The sequence below is a fragment of the Trichomycterus rosablanca genome, chromosome 18 (genome assembly GCF_030014385.1).
Source record: "Trichomycterus rosablanca isolate fTriRos1 chromosome 18, fTriRos1.hap1, whole genome shotgun sequence".
NCBI lineage: Eukaryota > Metazoa > Chordata > Actinopteri > Siluriformes > Trichomycteridae > Trichomycterus > Trichomycterus rosablanca.
This window is the reverse complement of record NC_086005.1, coordinates 4,904,110-4,931,520: the sequence shown is the minus strand read 5'-3', so window position 1 is coordinate 4,931,520 and position 27,411 is coordinate 4,904,110. Positions and strand designations below refer to the sequence as shown.

Sequence of the window (27,411 nt, the reverse complement as noted above, 5' to 3'; positions counted from 1 at the left end):
GAGTGAGACAGAGACAAGAAAGCCTGGACATTTTGTGCTTATTTTCGTACAGTTGTAATTTAGGAACATTAATAATGACCATGGAATTGATATTATATTAAACAGTTTGTTTGTGTATTAGGATTTTAATGTCATGTTTTACACTTTGGTTACATTCATGACAGAAAGGTAGTTACTCATTACACAAGGTTCATCAGGTCACAAGGTTATATCAAACACAGTCTTGGACAATTTAGTGTCTCCAATTCACCTCACTTGCATGTCTTTGGACTGTGGGAGGAAACCGGAGCACCCGGAGTACAGGGGATTGAACCAAGGACCTTCTTGCTGTGAGGCTACCCACTGAGCCACTGTGCCACCCTATTAAACAGTTTAAACATAATTGGGTGTGTGTAATAAATAATAAGGCACAAATCACCCTAACGAACATGAAATGACATTAAATGTGCTGCCGTCGTGCCTGTAATCTTTCTCATTTCTCGCTTGTGGAGGAGTCGGCTCAGTTACTGTGAGAGTGTATCAGATCAGTATCAGTCAAAACTCAGTGTCATGTTAATAATGGTCCACCTGGGTGATCTAAATACACTCTCAAACCCTGGATCCTCAGATCTCAGCTGTAGTGCTATTTTATTGTCATGCTCTTTTAATCACTAACAATTAAACACTCCTGCAATATTAATGTTTATCTGTTTAAGTGCCTTTTCTCTTTTGTAAAACCCTAAAAAATAATTTTGCAGAGTCCTCAGTCAAACGCTGATATAAATAGCCAGTAATTAGGTTAAAAGCAGCTCTGTGTTAGACTTTTCACATTCACACAGCCTGTCCCGTTTTGATCTCATATTCATCCTGCAGTTTAACAAGGCAGAAACTCCCTTAAAAATAAACCTAGATTAGATAGAACAAGCCTGAGACTGTGCTGCTGATATTTCTGGTTAGAATGTGTCCATTCTTTCTGAAAGCTGGTGTAAATGAGCTCTATTTAAAGAAACGCAGCACACTGCACTATGAGACAGCTCCCTGTTTAACAAATATACCTGAACACACTGGATTAACATGTGTGAGGGTGCTGGGGTGTAAAACTGAGGGGTGTGAGTGTGGGTGAACTGAGGCCTCATACAAAACAGAACACCAAGTGCAATTTAATACAGACAGAACATTCAGAAGCACAGTGCTCGCTTCAGGGGGTTGAGTGTGTGTGTGTGTGTGTGTTAAACAGAATAAGAACTTTGTGTTGGTAAGTGAGAGAGAAATCCTCAACTGACTGGAGTGAGACTACTCCAGGGCCACAGAAAAACAACAAATAGCACTATTAAAATAAAGGAGAATTTTGTTGAAGTAGGAAACTTTGAAAATCATAAAGCGCCTCTTTTTTTTCTTTTTTTCCCCTTTTTTATATTTAGCATGCGCTTTTATTCAAATAAACTTACAGTTGTGACCTTGCTCAAGGGCCCAACAGTGGCAGCTTGGCAGTGGTGCTGCAAGAACGAGTGAGCTTTAAACTAATAGCGCTAAGCTAGCACTGCCAAGCTGGTGTCTATCATAACTTTATAAAACAGCAGAGATAAAAGTAAACAGGGTAACTGAGCATACCCAAACTGGGTGCAAAAAGGGGTTTGAACCTTTCAATTCTTTACTTGTATTATTGTTCTTATCTCTTTGTTTATTCGTATTCCTGATGCCTCCTACTATTTACTTTTGTTTTTAAAGCATTTTGAATTTGTCAAATCTGACTTAATTTGCTAAAGCTTCCACACAATTGTCACATAAATCCACTGGCTGTTTTATTTCCTGTATTTACTAGTAGATATGAAGATATGTTTGTGTGACCTGATTTAATGTTGAACAGTTTTTGTTGCATTTGTGTTTTTTTTTTAATATCATTTATGGCTGCAAATTCTTCTCCTCCTTTTAGGTGACTATGATCTCAATTTTCTACAAAACTTTACAAAACGCTCTCTCTCTCTCTCTCTGTCTGTCTTTCTTTCCACAGGTTTTAATTCTTTACATTGGAAATTCTTTATATTACGCTAACTTCTAGGCTCAAACCTCAGAGATATTATCAGCCTGCCAGGCGTCTACACAGACATGACTGCCATTGTCTAAGGGGGATTGGCCGAAGCCCTTTGATGGATTGACACTTTGTTTAGGGTGTTCCTGCCTTGCTCCCAACGTTTTCTGGTGGAACCATAAAAAATATAAATTTACATGTTTAACCTTTATCGTTACATATTTTAGGGATAGTGAATTTATTGTCCCTCTGTATAAAACATATTAGTTTAATGATACATTTATAGCAGCATTCTCATACGGCCGTAATGTACGCTTCTTTTTTTGTTTGTAGGGCTAAATCGTAAAACTGTACGATAAACTGACCATAAATACATGACTAAGAACAAAATAAGTGCCCCAGAACAGACATCACATCCAGAGCACGTCACCAATTGCAGCCTTTACTGCTTGTGGAGAAACACAGTAATGTACTTTAATAGCTATAATGTTTATATTTATTAAAATTGATAATGAAGTTTAAATGTCCATGGTCCCTCTGTCCCACTTTACCAGCACACCACACGTTAGCTGCAGAGCTCGGTTATTTATATTCTCTGTAATAGGCTGAACGTCCTTGAAGATTCCTGCGGCGTCTCAACAGCGCCGCTCTTACATCAGCAGCCGAGTTGTGTTCAGCCGCCCCTGTGCTGACAGAATGAGGCTACAGGTGACGGCACCAAACTACCTCCTCGTCCTTTCCTCATCCTGTTCTACTTCCTACTAGCTCTTAAAACTCTCATCCTCATCCAGTTTCTAAAACGCTTCTAAAATGAATCACCATCCTAATATTGCAGACCCCAAAGCTGACTGAGAAGGCTGGTACCTGACACATCCCACCCCTGACATGTGTGCATGTAGCCAGCCACTTCTTTTCACCTGAACGAGGCGAGTTTACACAGGAATCAGAACCACAGACGGAGAGTCACACACTAATCTCCATTAGCAGCCGTCTCTGTGCAGGCACCAATGATCAGCCGGGTGAGGCTGCTATTACAGCAGCTATGAGGAATATGTTCGGCCTGTCCTTCCTCAGACACAGACAATCTTGTCTGTGCAGGAGCCTGGCTGGTCAATAGCACAGCTGAGATTGGAACTGAGGTAAGATAGTGCATTAGGCCATCTGAGCCACTTTTTTAAGGTGGATGAAGTGACAGTACTTCAGTAAATCACAGCAGTGAGCGTTTGCGCTAATTCTCTCGCTCACACACACTTAAATCCTTAATGTGTATCAACAATCAGAGCTCTCATAATGTTATTACACTGAACCGCCGGGGTTTGTTATTATGGCTGTTCAGATTCGCTCACTTTGAGTTGATTTTATTAAGCTAATGAGAAGATCTGCTATTTTTACAGCTTGTTTACCTTAATTAATTCATTTTTAAAACACAAATGATCCTTAATAATCATCACTGTGTGCTTACAAAAGACGCGTCTCAGAGCGAGAGCAGTCACATTCACTCATCACAGACAAATCTCACAGCTCAGGAGATTAATCAGTGTAGATTATGATGTGTAGTAAGATCCTGAACTGTCAGGGCCTGAAGGAACTTCCAGTATGGTACCACACTGCCCTCTGCTGCCTACTGGGAACCAGTGCAGAATAACTGGTCTGATATTCAGCTAAGGCACTCGAACTTCACCTCCAAGTTAAAATCATTTTCTTTTTGTGTTATTGTCATGTTTTTCATGATTTATCCTGGTCAGGGTCGTGGTGGAAACAGAGGGTGCAATGCAGCAACACACCCTGGACAGGATCCCAATCCACCGTGGGGGCTTGCAAACCACCAGAATCCTGGATTTAAACCTTGATCCCAGCAGTAGTGGGAACGTGTAATTGACCTTGCATGATTCCTTATGGCTGCTCCCGCCAGGCTTACCACAGTGGATTATTTGTCCACATATTTTGATTGGCCACAGTTTTTATGTCAAATGCCCATCCTCACACTGCCCTCCTCTATTCATCGCAGGGGTATCAACCTCACTTTCACTGAGGGTCACATCAGCATTATGGTTTCCCCTTAAAGGGCCGACATTGAAGGGTAACGTATCCTGTTGTGGTTACAGTCTGCCTTTTAATTCTTGGACTATTTGTTGTTTTTCTTGGAGGCTAAATTTAGCATACTTACCTCTGTGTTTGGTGTCAAAGTGAAAATTTATATTGTGTATCTATATCTATATTGTACTCCTATACCACAGACATTTTGGGATTATTTGTAGATAATCTTCAACTCCACTTGTTGGAAAACCACCTCAGTTAAACACTGATGTGGAAACACTGTCATCTAGTGGCGGGATGCAGGGTGCTGCCACTTCGTGGGTCACAAAATCTGCATGCATTGTGGGAGATGTAGTTTATCTATGATTTTGCAGTGTATTTTAAGACAATCATACGCCTTTTAAGCTCTCGTGGGCCACATAAAATGACATGGGGGGGCCTGATTCAGCCCGCGGGAATTGGGTTTGAATATGGTCGAGTATATTCGTTTTTGAGACGGAGCCAATTGCACTGTCGCTGAATGTTCTAGGATTAAATTGAACCATTATGGTAGGCTGTGCTGTGTATTGTAGCTTCAATGTATACTACATGTGTCAAACTCAAGGCCCGCGTGCCAAATCCGGAACGTCAGATCATTTTATGTGGCCCACGAGAGCTTTAAAGACTTACGAATACATCGTAAAATCGTACATAAACTGCATCTCCCACAATGCATGCTGATTTTGTGACCCACAAAGTGACCGCATCCCGCCACTAGATGGCAGTGTTTCCACATCAGCGTTTAACTGAGGAGGTTTTCCAACAAATAATCCCAAAATGTACGAGAAGAGAAATTTGAAGCAGAAGGAGGAAATTTAATGAAAGATGGGAAAGTAAAGACAAGTTTGTGCTTCAAGAAGAGAAACCGGTACGTGTCTTGTGTTATGAGGCCGTGTCTGTGGTAAAGGAGAACAATATTAATGTAGATATACATTATAAATATACAGTATATGGCATTTTGACATCGAACAGAATTTAGCCTCCAAGAAAAACAACAAATTGTCCAAGACCTAACAGGCGACTGCAACAGCAGGATACGTTACAATCGGCCCTTTGAAATGTGGCACTTTTCTCGTGAATTTAGTACGGCCCTACTAATAAGTGACTCTTGTGAATTGGTTACCTTCATGCTACATGCCAGCTCCATGAGTTTCTTGGCATTCTCTTCGGAGCGGTACCGTTTGGGCACGGGTACACGGAAGAACTTCAGAGCTCCTTCAAAGTCGGACTGCAGCAGGTCGTCCCTCGATGTCTATTAAAAAAAAAGATGATTTATAAGCTAAAAACGAACATGGACTCGACACTGTGTGTAAATATTACAGCATGTTGCAGCTCACCTTCAACAATGCCAGGGCAACATTAAATATGACACTGATACCCTGAGAACATAATAATAAATGTAATTTAGGCAAACGACAACATGGTAAATGAATATCAAATCATGATAAATAACTAGTATACAAATTCAGGATGAGTTCAGACCTCACACAGCAGCAGGTCGATGATGTGAAAGACCATGTAGAGAGGAAATTTCGCTGTAAAAAGGGTGAGGAACCACTGGGAGGCGTACATGTGTGCTTCCAAGCCGATGCTTAAGAAATGAGAGTACAGGTCTGGAATGTATTCCTGAATAGAAACAAGAGGGACAGCTCAGTATTTCACTTTAATTAAGGACACACATCACAAAATCAAACCATAATACTAATCACTAATCCTGAGTCCTTAATCACTAGTCATCAGCTAATAATACTGTATCAGGACACTGGCTGACCTGAGTGACCGCTGTGTGTGCTTTTAATGGCCGAAAGGAGTTACTATGGACAGTCTGACTGACCTGCTACAGTGCAGCCCCATATATAAAAGGGTTTGCTGCACATTCACTTTATCACTTTAAGCCACAGTAACTCTTCTGCTGGGTTGTACCACACTCCATCGCTTTCATAGCTTTTGGCATCAATGAGCCTCGGGCACCCAAGTACCTGTCGACAGTTCATGGCTTCTTCGTTCTCTGACCACGGTCAACGGCTATGCACCACAGTTGCTTGCTTGCAACCCAGTCGACTGGCCATATTGATTTGGCCCTCAACAAGGTCACTCTGGGTCTTTATGCTGATCAAATCTGCTGCATTAAACACTTGCATTTATGGCATTTAGCTGATGCCTTTATCCAAAGCAACCTTCAGTTAGTAGGGTGTATAATCGCCCACCAATCCCTTCTTGTTCTCCAATACTTCTGTGAATTTGCATACTTTTGTACAGGCGCCCTGGGCAACCAAGGTCCTTACACAGCGGTGATAACCCCACCTCTTATTCCAGTCTTTCCTACACAGCAGACTGGAGGCCATTTTTGTCCGCTACAGGCATTAGCCAACTGTACCTGCTCGAGGGCCCAGCCGACCGGTAGCAGAGCCAAGGTTTAAACTTGGGAGCTCAGAATATCAGCGCTGGTGTGTTAGCGGATTATCCCGCTGCGCCACCTGGGCACCCATATACAAGCTATTATATAGGATATTTAGAACCTGTGCTTGTTTAATAAACAGTGAAGAACCTCCTACTGTTCTGATAAACAATAGAAGTTTCAGCTGCATTCAAATGCACATCTGTGGAAACGTATCACAGCTTTAAACATGCACATTATTAAGAGAATCCACAAAGGTGCTGCACTTCTGCCCTTGATAAAAATAATAATTCCTAATGCACATAAGACTAAATGTCTCATGGTCATGTACTTATTTTTAGACATTAATCAATGGCATTGATCACAGGTGTGCATCTCTCTGGCCTCGATTAGCAGATCATTAGTGATGGTATTTAGAAGAACACAAGGACTCCAAAGTGTTTGGGATTTAAGATTTGGATTTGTTGCATCAGTCGTACAGACCTGCATGAGTCTCTCCAGCTGAAAGAACTTGCAGTGCAGATCTTCAAAATTCTGTTTAAAAAGTTCCCTGAGACCATAGTCGAACATGATCTTCACCAAAACGCTGAACGCCTGCTCCTCCGGCATCTACACACAAACATCATCACAAATACCATCAAAATATATCAAAACATCACACATATATCATTTTAAATGAGATGCAGCTGAAGATCCAGCAGTGTGAAAATTTCTCTATAGAAAATTCTCTACATTTCCCAGAATTCTCCACTACCAGAGAGAACATGTGATACTCGGACAAAACTCACATGCAGCAGCAGGACGGCAGCCAGGAAGGACTGGCCCTGACAGTAACCGATCTCTTCATCATACACAGAGTACGCCTGAGGAAAACACAGAGACATACAGGATCCTTTATTCCAGTACATGTAGTTTAAAGTTCAGATAAAAACACAAAGCTGGATTACAAACAATTAAAAATAGTCCATGATACACATGACATAGACCCTGAGCAGCATTTGGACAAATGTCCTCTGAAAAACGATACTTTTTGCCTATTAAACTAAAAGGATGGAATTGGTAATGATTATTTTTTCCTATATTTCCTATGTCCCTACATTCTTTAGCATTATTTATAACTATCATGTCCACTTGAGATGTTGAGACGTTAGCACACATGCACAAACATTTCACTGTGCTCTATATAATACAGATACAACTAAAATTTCAACTTCCCAAGAAAAAAATATAAAGGTATAAAACTCAAAACCTGACGCTTAGGTGGCGCAGCGGTAAAACACATGCTAGAACACCAGAGCTGGGATCTCGAATACATCGTATCGAGTCTCAGCTCTGCCTGCTGGCTGGGCTGAGCAGCCACATGAACAACGATTGGCCTGTTGTTCAGATAAGGGTGGGATATTAAAGCCGGATAGGGTCTCTCTCATAACTGATGCAATTACGACCTCGGCTGGCTGATTGATGGCGCCTGCACAGAGACGGGAAAAGAGTGCTCTCAGGGTGTGTCTCTCCATACACAGTGCTGATCCGCATTGCACTCGTCAAGTGTAGGTAACAAGATGCATACGGCTGCTGCCCACGTGTCGGAGGGGGTGTGGGTTAGCTTCGTTCTCCTCAATCAGAGCAGGGATCGGGATTGGTGGAGAGGAAGCATGATGCAATCGAGCAATTGGACACGCTAAAAGGGAGAAAATGCATAAAAACAAAATATAAGAAAAAAAACTTTCTACAGAATCAGATTTTGTGTTCAATTAAGTCTTTATCAGTCAAACAAACACAGAAAATGAATGATGTGGTATTTTAGAGTAGCAGGATACTTTGTTAATGCTGATTATTAACACACAATTATTCAACCCCTACATAATACTGCTGATCTTAAAACCTATTGCTAGTCTGAAGGACCTAAAGTTGGGCTACAGCATGATTAAACCATTGGGACTCGATAACACTGTTATTCCAGTGGTAAATTACAATAAACCACTACTGCTATCAGCCGGCCGGACATCTACATGTCTATCCTATTCCAGCTGTGATGCAGGATCTATTCATGCCATCCAAAACAACATGTTCTATTGCATTTTCCACACACTATTACTTCTAGTAGGTACACCTCTAGCACCAAGATCATCGTGTTTCTGGTTTACTTGGAACCACCCGGACAGAAAGCTGATCCATTGCAGGGCCTTATCCGCCCCTCTTTCCCAAATATAGCCAATAACGTCTGTATGTACATACTGCTGGAGATTCGAACCCTGGATCCCAGCAGCAGAGGGCTATCCTAATGTACCACTGCACCATCCTAGCACCCTTGTGCATATATATATATATATATATATATATATATATGTATATATTGGTTAATTATTGCTTATCTCCAGGCAGACTCTCCCCTCAGAACTGGGTTCATTTTTAAAGGGAACTTGCATTACAAACCCAGGCCACATTAAACCTGGTGAACTCTTAATTGAGCCATCGTGAGCTCCCCTGGGTGCTGAGAGCGTACTGTGAGCCGGCTGAATTATTAGGAGGTCAATAAAGGAAAATCCATGCAGCTCTGAGTGATGGTAGTAAACACCAGAAAGAGCGGTTGGTAAATTATTAACAAACGCCTTAAGACACAAATCAAAGCATTAATCTCACGGCCTTCATCCTTCACGCTCGTCGGCTAAACCGAGCGACCTCACGGGTGACGACAGGAGAAACCCGAGATGCTCCGGCTAACACGGAAATATTCAACTATAAACTGCCAATCGGAGAAAGAAATCAGTCCTAGCAAACAGATATGAGAGGTGTGAGAGGTGTGGAGCGCTCATGATCCTGTTTTTAATACAGTAACATACACTGATCAGCCATAACATTAAAACGACCTCCCTGTTTCTACACACTGTCCATTTTATCAGCTCCACTCACCATATAGAAGCACTTTGTAGTTCTACAATTACTGACTGTAGTCCATCTGTTTCTCTACATACTTTGTTAGCCCCCTTTTACCCTGTTCTTCAATGGTCAGGACCCCCACAGGACCCCCACAGAGCAGGTATTATTTAGGTGGTGGATCATTCTCAGCACTGCAGTGACACTGACATGGTGGTGGTGTGTTAGTGTGTGTTGTGCTGGTATGAGTGGATCAGACACAGCAGCGCTGATGGAGTTTTTAAACACCTCACTGTCACTGCTGGATTGAGAATAGTCCACCAACCAAAAATATATTCAGCCAACAGAACCCCGTGGGCAGCGTCCTGTGACCACTGATGAAGGTCTAGAAGATGACCGACTCAAACAGCAGCAATAGATGAGCGATCGTCTCTGACTTTACATCTACAAGGTGGACCAACTAGGTAGGAGTGTCTAATAGAGTGGACAGTGAGTGGACACGGTATTTAAAAACTCCAGCAGCACTGCTGTGTCTGATCCACTCATACCAGCACAACACACACTAACACACCACCACCATGTCAGTGTCACTGCAGTGCTGAGAATCATCCACCACCTAAATAATACCTGCTCTGTGATGGTCCTGACCATTGAAGAACAGTATGAAAAGGGGCTAACAAAGCATGTAGAGAAACAGATGGACTACAGTCAGTAATTGTAGAACTACAAAGTGCTTCTATATGGTAAGTGGAGCTGATAAAATGGACAGTGAGTGTAGAAACAAGGAGGTGATTTTAAGATTATGGCTGATCGGTGTATAGTACAATAGTGTAATAATGTCAAACTGTTTCCTGTGGAACCGGAAAAACTGGGCGCAGGGCAGGAACACCCAAAACTGGACGCCAGTCCATCGCAGGGTTTTGGGTTTTATCCCTGACCAGAATGACAATGAAAACCAATATAAATAAAAACAGAAATAAATAAATACTCGACAGCTCCACCCACACATCTGAGTTTTAGGGGTCAACACACACACACACATACACACACACCGTCCAGTTCATTTGGGTTACACATTTCTGGACAGCGTCACTTTAGCTCTGGTGGAGTCAGTGTTCAGGTTTGTTCATTGTTTTGTAGATTTATATGGTGAACTGGATTTGTAAAGAATAAATGTTGATCAGTTCTTTCTCAGGTTTAAAACTCATCATGTTCGGATAAACCATGAACGTCCGGTGCTTTCCAAAGCTGGTATGGAAACTTCGCTTTAAAAGCCGAACCATTAAAGTTATTTATATTTTTAAGAGAGGTGCTACAAATAGCGGAAAATTCTGCTCACCTCAAATAAGTGTATTAATATTTGTGTCTCAGACGTTTCATTAACAGAACATCTTGTTTATAAGAACGTTCATTTGAATAAGAACAGAATTTAAGGCTCTCGTGGTCTGTGTGAACTTTTCTCACCTTGCAGATCTTGTACAGCGAGTCCTGGCCGTCGCCTCCCGTGTCCTTAAAGTAGTCATGTGCTGGAAATGTGCGATTGATATCTCGGGTGATGGCACTGTCCTGAGGAGACTCCTGTACACACACACACACACACACACACATTAGCATAACGGAACCAATTCACATCTGGGTGAACTCGCACAACTCAATCAAACACACGTTAAGTTTATTTTATTTATTTATTAGGATTTTAACATCATATTTTACACTTTGGTTACATTCATGACAGGAACGGTAGTTACTCATTACACAAGGTTCATCAGTTCACAAGGTTATATCGAACACAGTCCTGGACAATTTAGAATCTCCAGTTCACTTCACTTGCACGATTTTGGACTGTGGGAGGAAACTGGAGCTCCCGGAGGAAACCCACTCAGACATGGGGAGAACATGCAAAGTCCACACAGAAAGGACCTGGACCGCTCCACCTGGGAATTGAACCCAGGACCTTCTTGCTGTGAGGCAACAGTGCTGCCCACCAAGCCACCAAAGACCCTGGTTAGTAGCCCAAGGTGCCTGTACAGAAAGTGGAAGAGCTTGGAGACCAGGGCGTGGCTCACCGCGCGCGAATTTACTGAAGGAGTGGGCGAATAAGAAGGACTGAGGACTGCACATGAGATGGAAGGAGCGTGAGGCAGGGAAAATGACCCTCCTTGGACATGATTGGAGTCTCCAGCAGTGGAAGACATACTGACTATGCTAAATTGGGAGAAAAATAGAAAATTCCTAAACAGAATAGCTAAAAAATGTTCCACGAAATCAAAACCTCCAGCCAAAGTTCATCCAGACAAAGTGAGTGTGACTGAGGAAGGTTTCCATGCTAGACAGGCTTGTCTTCCATGTGTATGTCAAGGTGTCTGAGATCAAGAGCTATGAGGTGAAGGAGAAATACCACAAAAAGTGTGTGTGTGTGTGTATTAACAATCGCTGACCCCTGGATTATGCAAAACATTAAAACTTCCATGATTTACCAGTGTCCGTCGCTCTGCTGTCAAAAACGGCACCATCACTGCCAGAGAATCTAAATTCAGTCCAGCACATTTGCATTAAGATGAAGTCTGATAAACTTTTGTTCCGCTGCACATTTAGCCAGATCAGGCAGAGCGATCAATTCAAATAAATAAGATAAATAAGATACGGCATGGCGAGGTCGTAAGTGGACACGTATTGTTTACTGTTCCACATCAGCAGCCAATAAAACATGTGTAATAGAATCGGAGGAGTGTAGGATATAAAGAGGACAGAGTGACAGCCGGAGCGAGACTGAGAGATAAAGATAACCGAGTGATGATGAAAAACAAAAACAAGAACAACCCTGGTGTCATGTCATCCACCGCAGTGCTGTATTTCTATATTTATGCAACACAGAGCACAGATATCATCACAGAACTGTAGAGGATACGGGTGCTTGGGTTGCACTGAGGTATATTACACTAGCTCACTACTACAGGGATTAAAAGCTCGAATCCCCAGTGATGCTATCAGCAGATCGGCTGTCTACATACTGACATGATAGGCTGTTTCTGGGGAAAATGGAAGGGCGTGTTCTGGCCAGGGCGTGTTACGGCATCGCACCCAACGGTTCCAGGGTACCGGTCCCGCCATATAAAATTAAATCCTGAGATGGACTGGCGTCCTGTCTAGGATGTGTTACTGCACTGTTTTCTCCAGTGACTTTGGGGGAACGGGACTCAACGCAACCCTGACCAGGACGATGCGGTGATTAAACATCGAAATGAAAACAAACTGTAAAAAAATCTACAAAAACCGGGAGGGAGTTAATTTGCTAAGAATAAAAGAATCACATGGCTTTATTCTAGTATGAGAGTACGACTGTCCATCTGTGTGTGTGTGTGTGTGTGAGTGTCTGTCCATTTCATGAATTTCCTTCCAGCTCATTTGTTTCACTAATGACACTCATTTAACCCACTTAAACTGTCTCATGTTGATCTGAAAAGTCAATTAAAGCCCAGAAATAAACCAGCGTCGGACCGAAACCTATTTTTTGTTTATTAGACCCAATTATCACGTACCTCAGGTGACAGATTATCATCAGTCAAGACATCTGTGCTCATGAACCCGCATCTAATCAGATAAACGTACGACTTCCACGTTCAGGTGAGCAACAATTCAGCACCCAGAAATCACGTGACCTTATAAACAGAGGCGCAGATGAAGCGAGTGTTTCTACTCCACTGTGGAATCATACAGCCTGATTATACACCAGTTATTAATGTGAACATGTTCTCACTCTTACTTTCACCTTCTAGATCATTCACACATAAATACCAAGACCAAAACAGAAATGAAATAAGAGAGAGCAGGAGGAAACAAGAGGAAAAAAACAGTCTGAGGTTAAACAGAAAAACAGAGACAGTCAGGGAGTAAATGAATTAAGACTTTGACTGGCATGAGGTCAGGGTCTCTGTACAGGACACTGGAGTTTCTTTAAACAAGGATTTTATTCATGTCTTTATAGAGCTTGCTTAGTGGACGAGGGCACAATCATTCTGGAAGAGCCTTCCCTAAACTGTTGCTGCAAAGTCGAAAGTGTACCGTATCCTTGTTAGCAATTGTAGTGGCTAAAACGCACAAATTAACTAAACAAAGAGATGTCCCAATACTTTTTTGTCCATATACTTTAGTGCTATCTATAGACTATATTGACAGCATGCTGTGACCACTGATGAAGGTCTAGAATATGAGCAAACAGCAGCAATAGATGAGCGATCGTCTCTGACTTTACATCTACAAGGTGGACCAACTAGGTAGGAGTGTCTAATAGAGTGGACAGTGAGTGGACACGGTATTTAAAAACTCCAGCAGCACTGCTGTGTCTGATCCACTCATATCAGCACAACACACACTAACACACCACCACCATGTCAGTGTCACTGCAGTGCTGAGAATGATCCACCACCCAAATAATACCTGCTCTGTGGTGGTCCTGTGGGGTCCTGACCATTGAAGAACAGCATGAAAGGGGGCTAACAAAGCATGTAAAGAAACAGATGGACTACAGTCAGTAATTGTAGAAGTACAAAGCGCTTCTATATGGTAAGTGGAGCTGATATCTATATCTTTATATATATATATATATATATATATATATATATATATATATATATAAATATAAATATATAAATGGTGAGGGTGGGAGGAACAGTAATTGGTCGTGTCTGAGAGACGCTTATCGTCCAGCACCATGTGATTTCCACCTTTTTGGATGCTCAGAAGAAGATTTTCATGTGATGATGATGTGAAAGCAGTGGTGCATCAGTGGCTACGAACTCAACCAAAAACATTTTTTGCTGATGGCATTAAAAAGTTGGTATGATGCTGAGAAAATGCATCAGACGGTGATTATGTAGAAAAGTGATGTATAACAAGTCTGGTCTGCATACCAACTTTATGATGGATGACCTTTCCTGACACGACAGAATCTCATGATTCTGAATAAGAGACTCATTGCTGAGCTATAAACTGTTCTGTTTTGTTTTGTTCACTGACCTTTGCAAAAAGTTTTTTTTTTATTTGTGTTTGAGTCTTTATGATGACTGGCTGCATTAATTATATGGCTTTTACTAGCAACCACCGCTGCATGCAAGACACCCATGCTGACCAAGAAGGGCCCCAGGCTAACACGGGCCCCTCCGACACTTGTAACACCACGAGCTATTCTTGTCACCAGACTGTAAGTGGCACCGCTGTTACAGTGGCAAACATGTGACTCTCAATCCAGCATTCCTTACTTAGATATGGCCGACCGTGTTTCAGACTGGCCGACAAGAAAAGTGGCACCGTAGCGCAGAGTTTGAATCCCATTCATTCTCGACTGGACACTCTCTACCAAACAGCATGTAAACCTGACTCCATTAAAAGTGCCTGAGGAGTGTTTATCTGTGTGTTTAGTCTCAACTGAACGATACTAAAGGTCCTAGCAAGCTAGACAGCAGTAAACCAGATTCCTCCCTCAGGCTGTAACATTTGTTCACTGATCAGTTTCCCAGCACACGCTTAAACAGCACATAACACAGCACCGCTCACAAACCCAGCTGCACCACGGACACTAAACATTAAAGACTACAGACATCAGCAGCTGTCAGGCCACATCTACACACTGCTAAAGCTTAAACCGCCAGTTCTCACATCTAGCTTTGAATCTGTGGAACAGCGCAGCAAGCCAAACAAGTTAAATACAAACTCCCTATCTGTGCCAGTTTCGGGTTTGTGTGTTAAAAGCACCTAATCTATAAGGGTCTGTCTCAGAATCTAGTGAGCTCTCTACATAAACAGCATTTATGTCCTCACAAGCAAATCCACCAAAAGTATTGAAGAATAAGGAAGGGATTGGTGGACTGTGCTCACATCGGAGGGAGTGTGTGTCAGGCGAATAAACAGCACAGCAGATCGGTAGCGTTAAATTGGGAGAAGACGGGGAAAATGCGTTAAAAATGAATAATTAGCAATTTTGGGTTTGTCAATGTAACAGTTCTGGGTACATGGAAAAGATGCTAGCTGTCATGTTAGTGGGTTAAATAGCCTAAGGCTAAACTGCAAAGGTGACCATGTTTAGTGATGTTCTACAACTTTATACCTGATCAACTACAGCTAAACAAGTCCATCTGTACCAACTTAACACTGTGTGTTAAAAGCACCTAATCTAGGGTTCGTCTCAGAACCTGTAAGCTCTCTACATAAACAGTATTTTATATCATCCTATCCGCTCCCGAAAAGAAGCTGTCTCAATTCTTAGATGCCTCAAAATGCTGCCTACTGAGATGCCTTATTCTGAGCGATATTCTACTATTCAGACTGAATAACAATGAATCTCTGTGTGCTTCCTCAGCCGAGAAACATTTCTGTTACCGGTCGGCTGGGCGCCCTCTAGCAGGCACTATTGTCTAATGACTGAAGCAAAAATGGCTCCAGTCTGCTGGCTGGGAAACGACTGGACTAAGGGGTGTAAAGACCTTGGTTGCCCAGGGCACCTATACAGAAAGTGGAGGAGCGCAGAGATCGAGGCGTGGCTCTCCGTACGGGTAGCCGACCTCACACGCAAATCCAACCGACTTTGGAGAATAAAAAGGGATTGGTGGACTGTGCACACGTCAGAGGGAGTGTGTGTCAGCTGAATATACACCCTCCTTGGACGCCATCAGGGTCCCCAGCAATGGATTGGCTACACTAAATCGGAAAAAAGGGGGAATAATGCATTTAAAATAAACAAATAATTTGCAATTTTGGGTTCGTCAGTGACAATTTAATAATTTTCATTATACAGAGGAGGATGTGAGCTGGCTGAATGGTCTGAGGCTAACTGTGTAAGCCTGTAGTAAGCTTACAAAGGTGACCAGGTTCAGTGATGTCCTACAACTTCATAGCAAGGCCTTCTAAGTTTTCCCTGATCCTAACTGACTACAGCCGGTGACTTCTCTGTGCCTGTACACTTAGCTATAGTTTGGCTGCAATAAAGTTAGAAACCATCACCCAGCTATGATTGATGAAAGCCTTTGGTCTGCATCAGAAAACCGCTAAAAATCTCATAGAGGAAGATGATCACCACTGAGCAGGTGTACAGGATGGCCAGAACAGAAAAAAGCTTCTGGACCACATTACGCCCTGCAAGCAGCATGTTTGTTTGTTTGTTTATTAGGATTTTAATGTCATGTTTTACACTTTTGGTTACATTCATGACAGGAACGGTAGTTACTCATCACACAAGGTTCATCAGTTCACAAGGTTATATCGAACACAGTCATGGACAATTTTGTATCTCCAATTCACCTCACCTGCATGTCTTTGGACTGTGGGAGGAAACCGGAGTTCCTGGAGTAAACCCATGGAGACACGGGGAGAACATGCAAACTCCACAAAGAAAGGACCTGGACCGCCCTGCCTGGGGATCGAACCAAGGACCTTCTTGCTGTGAGGTGAGAGTGCTACCCACCAAGCCACCGTGCCACCCGCAAGAAGCATGTTACTGTGGGCGTGTGATGTGGCTCCCACATGACAACATTGAAGACAGTATGACAGGACTTGTGGAAGAACTCAGAACATGAGGAGGAACAAGAATGAACTGGATTAACAACATCATGACGTGGATTCCATTATCAGAGGCTTGTATGCTACAAGCAACATGAGACAGAGGGCACTGGAGAAAGCTGACCCATCTGTGCAGCCAACCATCACAAAGCAATTATAGTGTAGTGACACGACATGAAATAATATAACATTAAATTATATTAATTAAAATAACAGTGTCATGCTTTGGGGAGTGGTACCTCAGCAGGAAGGTTATGGTCTGGTAATCAGAAGGTTGCTAGTTCAAGCCCCACAATGGTAAAGTTGCTACTTTTGAACCCCTGAGCAAGACCCTTAATCCTCTATTGCTCGAATTGGTCACTGTGGATTAAAAGCATCTGCTAAATGCCATAACTGTGGAAGTGTAGAAATGTTTACTGCATTTGACTCTCTGCTGCACACAAAACAATCGTCTCACCCACAGAAATCTAGAAGCATTACCGCTTCTGGATCAAGGACTTTTAAGTTATTCGTACTGAAAAGAAAAGATCCGTTTGATTTTAGTCTTCCCTCGATGACAGGCCTGTCAGTACTTTCCACCTGAATGCACCGATACGCTCAGTAAACAGCAGAGCTCACCTGGAGACCGGAGCCGTCAAACTCTCACTTAGCAATATTGCAGCTGTCCTCTGACTTCCTGGCATTAAAACAACAGCCGGAGAAGTCTGGAGGCAGGTGGGTCACAGCATGTGTGCTGCTGGAGGAGACCGAGGAGCTGGTTCAACTGTGTGAGTCAGCAGCACAGCGGGCTGGCGGCGACTCCAGGAGTCTTTAGTGAGGTCTAGGTCTAAGCCTTAAAACACCTTAAGCTACAAGAACTCAGTCTGATAGGGTTCAGAGTTTTGTGTGAATGTCTGCTGAATCTGGTTCCTCCTTAACATCAAGAAGATTTGGCTATTTCTCTCTATGGAAGCCACTTAGATCCTCGTCCAGTCACTTGTCATCTCTCAGCTGGGCTACTGCAACTCCCTCCTGGCAGGTGCTCCCATGTCCACTATTAAACCTCTGCAACTCATTCAAAATGCAGCTGCCCATCTGGTTTTTAACCAACCTAAACACTGCCACATCACCCCACTGCTGCGTTCTCTTCACTCGCTTCCTGTAGCTGCACGCATTCAGTTTAAAACTATGATCCTCGCCTACAAAGCCAAAATTGTACCAGCTAATCACACCCCACTCTGTACCACACAACCTCCGAACCACTAGTCTCGCTCGCCTTGATCCTCCACCCAGAACTCGAGGAAGACCAGCATCAAGGATCATTTCGTACCAGCACCAAGCAAGTGGTGGAACAAGCTTCCCTTGTCTGTCCGAACATCTGAGTCTCTCACTGTCTTCAACAGACTATTAGGTACTTAGGCTGAGCAATAACATGCACCTACTAAAAAAGCCTTTGTTTTAACAGAGTCACAGCAGATTTGTATCCTTGGACTGTTATCTACTTAAACTAGAGTAGAGAAAAGTTGGGAATTGAAGCCAGGACCTTCTTGCTGTGAGGCAACAGCGCTATCCACCGAGCCACCGTGCCGCCCGCTGTTAGGAAATACAAGGATAAGGATAACAGTATAATCTAGGGTTGACTGAATGCCTTTATTTGTCAAATATACATGTGTACAGCACAATGACATTCTATATTCACATATTCCAGCTTCTATGGAGGCAGGAGCCAAGATGGTTAAGAGCCTTGCTCAAGAGCTATGTATAGCAGAGCCAGGATTAAAACCCACAATCGTCCAGTTGGTAAACCACAGCTCTACCCACTAGGCTACCACTGACCAGATGTACATAAAACATAAAGACAGAACAGAAGGGCACTGCGTAGGGACCCTGTGGAATGAAAAACCTTCGCTTTAGTCTGTGAGTCTCTCAGTACAGAAGTACAGAAGATGCGGCTTCAGCGCCTGTCAGACCCCATCACAGGAGACGTCGCCCCTTTTAAGAATGGAAGACCATTTTAGTTTACGTACAAGCGCAGAGGTTTTTTATGTAAACAAGAAACTGAGGGCTTGTACTTGAGAACCTTCTCCTCAGGTTCAGGCACCTCTACTGCAGAGTAAGCTCATAAATACAAATTGATTTTGGGAATCTCCCTGGTTTCCCCATCACGCTGAAGCTGTGCACGTTTTAGCAGGCAAAGTCATGAGTCTTTATCTTTTATTCATGTCTGTAAACACGACCACGACCCTGTAACAGCAGAACTAATGCCAGAGCCCCATAATCTGCCTCTGTCCTTCACCATGAATGTTCCTCCCTCCTAACAAAATGTTTGCTGTTTTTTTCTTTTATTTACTGAACTTTATTTCATACCTCACACCCGGTTTTCCATTTCTTTACATCCACAGCTTCTCTTTCCAGGCATGAGCTACCAGGAAGGAAATGGTGCGCTACCCTTTCAGACATTAGAGCTCAAAGAATTCTATGAAAATGAACTAATGTGTAAATTAAAATGTACTGCTCATGCTTATATACTTGTTTGTTTGTTTATTAGGATTTGAACGTCATGTTTTACACTTTGGTTACATTCATGACAGGAACGGTAGTTACTCATTACACAAGATTCATCAGTTCACAAGGTTATAGCAAACACAGTCCTGGACAATTTAGTGTCTCCAATTCACCTCACTTGCATGTCTTTGGACTGTGGGAGGAAACCGGAGCACCCGGAGGAAATCCACGTGGACACGGGGAGAACATGCAAACTCCACACATAAAGGACCCGGACCGCCCCACCTGGGGATCGAACTCAGGACCTTCTTGCTGTGAGGCGACAGTGCTACCCACTTAGACTTATATACTTAAGCAGTGTCCTAAATGCTTGCTGTGACCCCAAATATTAGAGAACTTGTACATCACTGGTCAGAACCTTACAAACTAACTATCTGTGGAAGGGATTAAAGTGTTGGTGGCACTTTTTGGGACAGAGCTCATGTATATAAAGGTTCAAAGGTTCAAAGCTTTATTGTCATATGTACAGTAGGAAACGTGTTTCCCTGTACAATGAAATTCTTATTTTTGCTGTCCACACATGATGTAACAAGGTACAAATAGGTAATAATAATATAAAGTCAAATTAAGAAATAAAAGTTATGTACATTGTGCAAGAAAAGAGCAGATATATTGCAATCGGTTATGAATAAAAGTATGTACATTGTGCAAAAAAAGAGCAGATATATTGCAATCAGACAGTATAGTTACATGTGCAAAATGTAAGACAGTAGTGTAAACATACATGTGCAGATGTATGTGGACCTGTAAACAGTCATATGTAAGACAGTAGTGTAAACATAAATGTATGTAGACCTGTAAACAGTCATACAAGCTTGTAGCACAGAGCTAATAGAAATATTAGAAGAGACCAGCAGATATTTATCTCTTAATGACTCACGTTTACTTTGATTGACAATACAGACTTTGAAGAAACTCAGATTTGGCATAAACAAGTATTTAACCATGTTTTTTGCTATATAATACGCTACCAGCTTAAATGGAACAGAGGTCTTGACACTAGCCCACCATCACTGAGCTCCAGGTTTGAATCTCAGCCGTGCTATCGGCCAACCAGGCACCTGCGCAGGCATGATTGGCTATTTCTGAGGAAAGAAGAAGAAGGTGGCAGAAGCACTGTGATGGACTGGCACCCTGTCTTGGGTATCCCTGCCTTGCATCTACTATTTCCAGGCAGGAACGAACCGTGGAGACCCTGACCAGGATAAAGCGGTTGATAAAAATGAATAAATCTCTCTTCCAAGTGAATAAATCCATTTTTAATTAACTTATGAAAATAAGATCTATAGGCAACCGCTTTTTTTCACCTGCAAGAGGCGGGTTCATATGGAGATCCATCTAGCGCACAGACAGTCACACACATATCTCCATTATCCCCCGTCTCTGTGTGTGCAGGCACCATCGACCAGCCAGCAGAGGTCGTAATCACAGCAATTATACAGAATACCTTCCAGCAATCACTGTCCATACAGGCGCCCAGCCTGCCGGTAGCAGAGCTATGATTTAAACTCTTGTGTTTGTTTACAGCTGCGCCACCCAAACACCCCTGATTTTTTTTAAACTTAAAACAAACTCCTGTTCATTTATTAATCTGTTCAATTTAACATCAGAGGAAAAGTAATAAAATATGGCAGGTGTACATGTTCATTATTTTGTTTCATCATTAATATGTTAAACTCAACAAATAAATAGAAACTGTGCACTTAAGTTGTGTCCAAACATTTCTATAAGACTGTGTTGTTAATTAAAATTTTTCTTATTTTACATATGAGGGACAGTGGTAGTGTAGTGGGTAGAGCTTTGAGCTATCAGTTGGAGGATTGCCAGTTCAAATCCAGGCTCTGCCATGTAGCCACCGTTGGGCCCTTAAGCAAGGTCCTTAACCCTCACAGCTCCAGGGGCGCCGTACAATGGCTGACCCTGCGCTCTGACCCCAGCTTCCAAACATGCTGGGATATGTGGAAAATTGTACTGTACACAAGAATATGTATATATAACAAATAGATGCATTATTCTCTTTTTTCATGTCCACTTAAAATAAAGCCACAATGGCTGAATCCTTGTTTGTGACGACTGAATCCAATAAAAATGCTGCGGGATTTTTTTGTTTGTTTGTTTATGGAAAAAAAAATGCTGACGGCCACCATATGAACACCCTTTAAAGTGACCTGTCACAGGTCAGTGACAAACGACAGATAATAATCTGAATACAATTGGAAAAACTGTGGTTTAAGGGCCTTGCTCAGGGGCCCAACAGGGGAAACTTGACGGCAGTGAGGATTGAACTGGCAACCTTCTGTTTACTAGACCAGTACCTTAACCGCTGAGCTACCACTGCCCACTTAACCAAACTGTCTTGTTTTATTAAGCCTTCAGAAATACAGTATAAGGCCAAAAGTATTTGGACACCTGACCATGAGCTTGTTGTGCATCCCTCACTAGACTTTGTTTAAAGTATGTCTGTGGGAATTTGTGCCTATTCAGTCAAAATAGCATTTGTATGACTGGGCACTGTTGGTCAAGGAAGCCTCAGTTAATGTTTCAGTTCATTCCAAAGCTGTTCAGTGGAGTTGAAGTCAGGGCTCTATACAGGTCACTTGAGATTTTTTAGACTGAGCTTTTCTTCTTGTCTTTATAGATCTTGCTTTGTACACAGGGGCATATTCATGCTGGAACAGGAAAATGACCTTCCCTAAACGGTTGCTGCAGAGTTGAAAGCATATTCTTTATCATTTCCTGTATATCATTGATTTATTACACCTGTTAGTAATTGTTGTGGCTAAAACACATGAATTCAATAATTAGACGTGGTGTCCCAATACCTTTGCATTTAATACTATGTTAAAACGTGCAGTAAAGCACCCACATACACTCACGCCAGCTGTTACAGACACACTCGTGCTCCGTCCTAATGCTCCGAGCACTACAGCGATTCCAGTCTTAGCAAGCGTGGCCCATTTTCAAAGATTAATTATCCTCGCTCTCTATTATTGATGAAGTGTTTATGTGGAAGAGAGGAGATGCTAAATAATGCATCTGCAGCCCGCGGCTCTCCACTGACTCCGCTCGGTTCAGAAGCCACCGCTGTGCTAGTGTGAACCGAACGGCCTGAACCTCAGAAGCCGGGGACGTGTTAAGAGACGGGATGATGTGCTGTACTAGCGCTTGATGCAGGTGGACACTTACTGACCGGAGGGATGTGAGCTAATCTTCCTCTAGTCTTTTATCGGTGGACAGTTTCTGATCACATGACACTGTTGGCTTTATATTTTTGGTTGAAGAACTATTCTTCACCCAGCATTGACATTAAGGCATTGAAAATTCCCAACAACACTGCTGCACCTATTACACACTTACAACACAAAAGTTACCAGGTCATTAGCACATTAGTGACCTTGCTGTTCTGAAAATTGTCCACCACTCAAACATTATCTGGCCAGTGTGAGTCGCATTCGATTGATAACTGTGATATGCAAGTGACAAAGTTTTAGATAAGTATTAAAGACAGAGCATTAGATGGGCTACAGTCAGTAATTGTATACACACACAATCTGTATATAATATTGTAAGTACCAGTTTGATGTACCTAATAAAGTGCTTAGTAAGTGTATGTATCTTAATAAATGTGCACGGTTTGCAAGGATTTGTGATTTGTTTATTCTTTTTAACCTTTATTTATTATTGTATTTCGTAAATATAAGCAATTTTTGAATTTTGAACAAGTCACACATGCCTGATACACATTTCACTGAAAACAGTCTGGAAGGTCCTTTTCATCTATGTCTTAAGGAACTCAGCAACCTTTTTTCTGTAAAACAGCTGGAACTTGGACCCATCTGACCACAGCATGTTTCCACTGTCGTTTGGTCCATCTGAGATGAGCAGGAGCCCAGAGATCTCAACAGCATAGAATTGACACGTGGCTTTTTCCTTCAGGTTTCTCTTTTCTCAAGTTTTAATGCTGTGACCAACCGTGCTACGTGACAATGGTTTTCTAAAGTACTCCACATCCCCCTGTGACTATAGCATAGCAGTATGATGGTTTCTCATGCTTCGCAATTCAAGTGCTAAAAGGTCACACATTCAACACTGGTTTCCATAAATCTTTTCACAATATTATGTACGGTAGATGAGAAAAGAAATAAACTATTTACAATTTGAATTGAGAATTGTTCTGTTTAAACTGATTGACAATCTCTTACAAACTTTAGCAAAAAGTGATGAGCCACAACCCATCTCTGCTTGTAAAGACTAAGCCTTTGGTGGATGCTCTTTTTTTACTTTATCAGGATTCTCACCTGTTACCACTTCACCTGCCTACTGTAGAATGTCACAAAATAGTGTAACTACTATTAATATTCCAGATGTCAGCATTATTTCACTACTATTTTCCCCTGTCCCAACTTTTCTTCAATGGGTTACTTGAATCAAATCATTTCTGTTAGTCTGTCAGTTTAAAAAGGTTCAAGAAAGTTGCTCAAGAAAAAAAATGGCAGATTCTGACTGGTACTGGTATGATGCACAGAAGAACTGGTCTTTTAAATGATCATTAAAATCAGTTTGATTTCATCTCCACAATATTTCTGCTCTAAGCCAGAAAACAGCGGCAGATTGATCCTTGGCTAAAGCAGCAGCAGGATTTTCACCTGTAGGGGGAGCACTGTTCATAGCACTGTTCTAGTATTCTCACATTTACAATTGCAACTTCTATGCTACTTGCACCAGCTTCTCTGAACCTGTTTCACCTGTCAGACCTGCACCTCATACAGAGTCATGATGCACCGTCAGTGAATTATCCAGCACTTGTGCAGGAATCTGGACCAGCCAGCAGCGGCAAATGTGCAGCCAATCAAATCCGCAGCCAATCAAATCCTTTCATGTTTTGGGACAGAGGGACAAAATCCATGTGTGGCATGACTAGCTTTAAACAAGGTTTTAATTTTCCTTAAATAAATTTGCCAAATAGAAGAATGTAAACGATTTCTGTCCTACTGAAATAAACATTTAAACAAAACAGCTACTAACATTACATCACCATTATTATTATTAGCAGAACTGGCACCCAAAAATGACTCAGCGATCTATTATGGGAGGTGAGGACCGGCTCAGGCAATAATAGAGTCGCTCGATCACAATCTCTCTCACCTTTCAAACACGTCTAATGAAATTTCCAAAAAGGAAGGCAGAACCCAAAAGTAAGCAGCGACAGAATGCCAGGAAGAAGTGCGTTACTAACAAAGAATTACAGCAGGGAGCCAAACAGCAGGCAACTTCTTCCTCCATCTCTAGATTCTCTAAAAACGTTCCCAGGGCTGAACCACAGAGGACAAAACATAAATTACAGTTCATTTACTAACTGATCACAATTATTCAAAACACTGAGCTTTATAATCATATCATCATTGTATAAAGTGTAACACTGATCAAAACCAGCTCTTTATTTACTATCAGCCTTTTCTGGCATCTAAAACTCAGCACAACCTAGTAAAATGTCCAAAACCCTGTTTTAAGTTTTTAAATGAATTTAGTGAAACTAAAGTGAAAAGTTTAATATTTAAAAAGTGTAGAAACATGGAGTCTGTAGCTGTAAATATCTTTAACATGACTACACATGATAAATGGTTTAATATAATGAAAAGAGTCTCTAGTAGGTCGAGTCAAACAAGCGTGTGTGTTTTTATTTTTTTTAGATTTAATAAAAAAGTTACAGAGCTGATAATCCGAACATCCTCTGTGACACGACTGTAGAGTTTAAGATGCAATTTAAAAATACAACCTTTCAGTGGATAAGCTGTGAGTGATCCCAGAGATTAAATAAAGTCCTTCATTATCAGGTAAAAAAAAAATACAGCATTTAAAAAGCTACTAAATAATTATTAATATATAGAGCTGGTTTAATTGAAATTAAACATATTTTAATATATATTAATATATGTTTTGATAAGCTTATCTGTCAGTGGCGCATGTTCATTTTTTTACTATTAGTATTAGTCATTATTATTACTATTATTATTTTTTTTTTATTATCACTATTATCAATATTAATATTATATTATTATTATGTATATTATTATTATTATTATGTATTATTAATATGTATTGTTATTAGTATTATTCTTGTTATTATTCTTGTAATTTTTATTTTATTATCACTGTTGTTAATATTAACACAATTATTATTGTTATTATTATTATCCATATTCTTCTTATTCTTACTATTTTTATTTTATTATCACTATTATTAATATTAATTCCATTATTATTATTATTATTATTATTATTATTATTATCATTATTATTAAAACAGGGTAGTACAACAACGCTCTGTGATGGGTCACACACCACATAAAAAAACAGGAGCTTAGGATTTAAAACACTGAATTAATTAAAACAATGTAAAAATAAATGTAAATGTAAGATTATAACTAATATTTGATGACTTGTGTAGCTGTAGCGTCCTCTTGGTGTAGCCGTGTCGCTATAGATGGACCAGGTCGAGTTTGAAAGGCTTATGGAACTATGTAAAAGTAAACCAGTAATGTATTTGAGTTCATGTAGCATTTGCATTAGAGCTGTTATGGCTGAAATGACATGTTGGGCGTGTATGTGCACATGGGTTCGGGGCGTTAGGCCGGAGGGGGTGTTCATGGGAAACGCTGTACGTTTGCGTCCCCATTGTTCTTGGTGAACAGCAACAATGGGCAACATGGCATTTTGTTTTTCTTTGGGCAGGCTGATTATGAAACCTGGAGCTGACGTGATGAAAGCCCAGGGGAGGGAGAGAGAAGGACAGGGAGGGTGCTGGGTGGCCTGCGGTACCCTCAGTACCTCCAACTCCCTCTGAGTAGGTGTCATGGAGCAAGAGAGAGAAAATAAAGGATGATGGAGAGAGGTTTAAAGTCAGCGTGTAGGAAAAAAGGAGAGAACGGGAGGAGGCGTCTTTATTCCTCTTGGTTCTAATCTATCAGGGTTTGGAGGAGAGCTGGAGGAGATGTCAGGCGCTTAATGGGGTGAGAATATTCTGGAACGCCACAGAGCCCAAAAAGCGCCGGCATCTTAACGCTCAGCACTTTACCTCCATTCTGCACCCAGTCACACTGCAGATCCCAAAGAGGATACAACACAAGTTTCATAACACTGCAGTGTGTGTGTGTGTGTGTGTGTGTGTGTGTGTGTGTGTTATGGTTCCATTACCGTAATCTACTACATACAGTACATGTACTAAATACAGCACATAAACCAGCGCATTCACATGCACACCGTGACATTTGTGAGCTTTGAGGACATCTCAGCAAGGTTGGCTAAATGTGGCCAATAAAACAGGTCCTTGACCACTGTAATAAATACATCATATGGCCAAACGTTTGCTGAGATCTTGGGATCCAGGGTTTAAACCTCAGCGGTCTGCATGGACATGATTGGCTAATGTCTGAGGGGAAAGGGAAGGCCAGAACAGCCTAGTCATTAGGAGGTGCACTTGTCTGTGCGCTCTTAGTGCCGGTCCAAAGCCCTAATAAAACTAGGAGGGTTGCGTTAAAAAGGTTTAGGTGTGTGGACCAGATCCCCTGCGACTGTGATTGTTGTTACTACTATAACTACTACTATTATTACTATTATTTTTATGTTTGTTATTGTTATATTTTTACTATAATTGCTTTTATTATTGTCCTTGTTATTAATATTATTATTAATATTGTTATTATTATTATTATTATTGTCCGTTTTATTAATATTGTTATTATCATTCATATTATTGTTATTATTATTATCCTTATTATTTATATAATTATAGTTGTTATTATTATTGTCCTTATTATTAATATTATTATTGTCCTTATTATTAATATTGTTATTATTATTAATAATATTGTTATTATTATTGTCATTGTCCTTATTATTAATACTGTTATTATTATTATTAATAGTTATTATTTGTATTATTAATATTGTTATTATTGTT

The 27,411-nt window shown here is 41.2% G+C and overlaps 1 protein-coding gene across 2 annotated transcripts in view; it reads right to left on the bottom strand.

Annotated features, from left to right (window-relative positions):
* The window catches only part of LOC134332271 (rab GTPase-activating protein 1), a 165,327-nt gene that overhangs the window by 14,704 nt on the left and 123,212 nt on the right, over window positions 1–27,411 (bottom strand). For both annotated transcript variants that reach the window (XM_063013836.1, XM_063013837.1), the window contains 6 exons: window positions 10,821–10,934; window positions 7,271–7,345; window positions 6,966–7,091; window positions 5,567–5,710; window positions 5,422–5,463; window positions 5,208–5,336 (listed from right to left, as the gene is read on the bottom strand). In XM_063013836.1, the coding sequence (XP_062869906.1) occupies window positions 5,208–5,336; window positions 5,422–5,463; window positions 5,567–5,710; window positions 6,966–7,091; window positions 7,271–7,345; window positions 10,821–10,934 (630 nt within the window). The remainder of the gene's footprint in view (window positions 1–5,207; window positions 5,337–5,421; window positions 5,464–5,566; window positions 5,711–6,965; window positions 7,092–7,270; window positions 7,346–10,820; window positions 10,935–27,411) is intronic.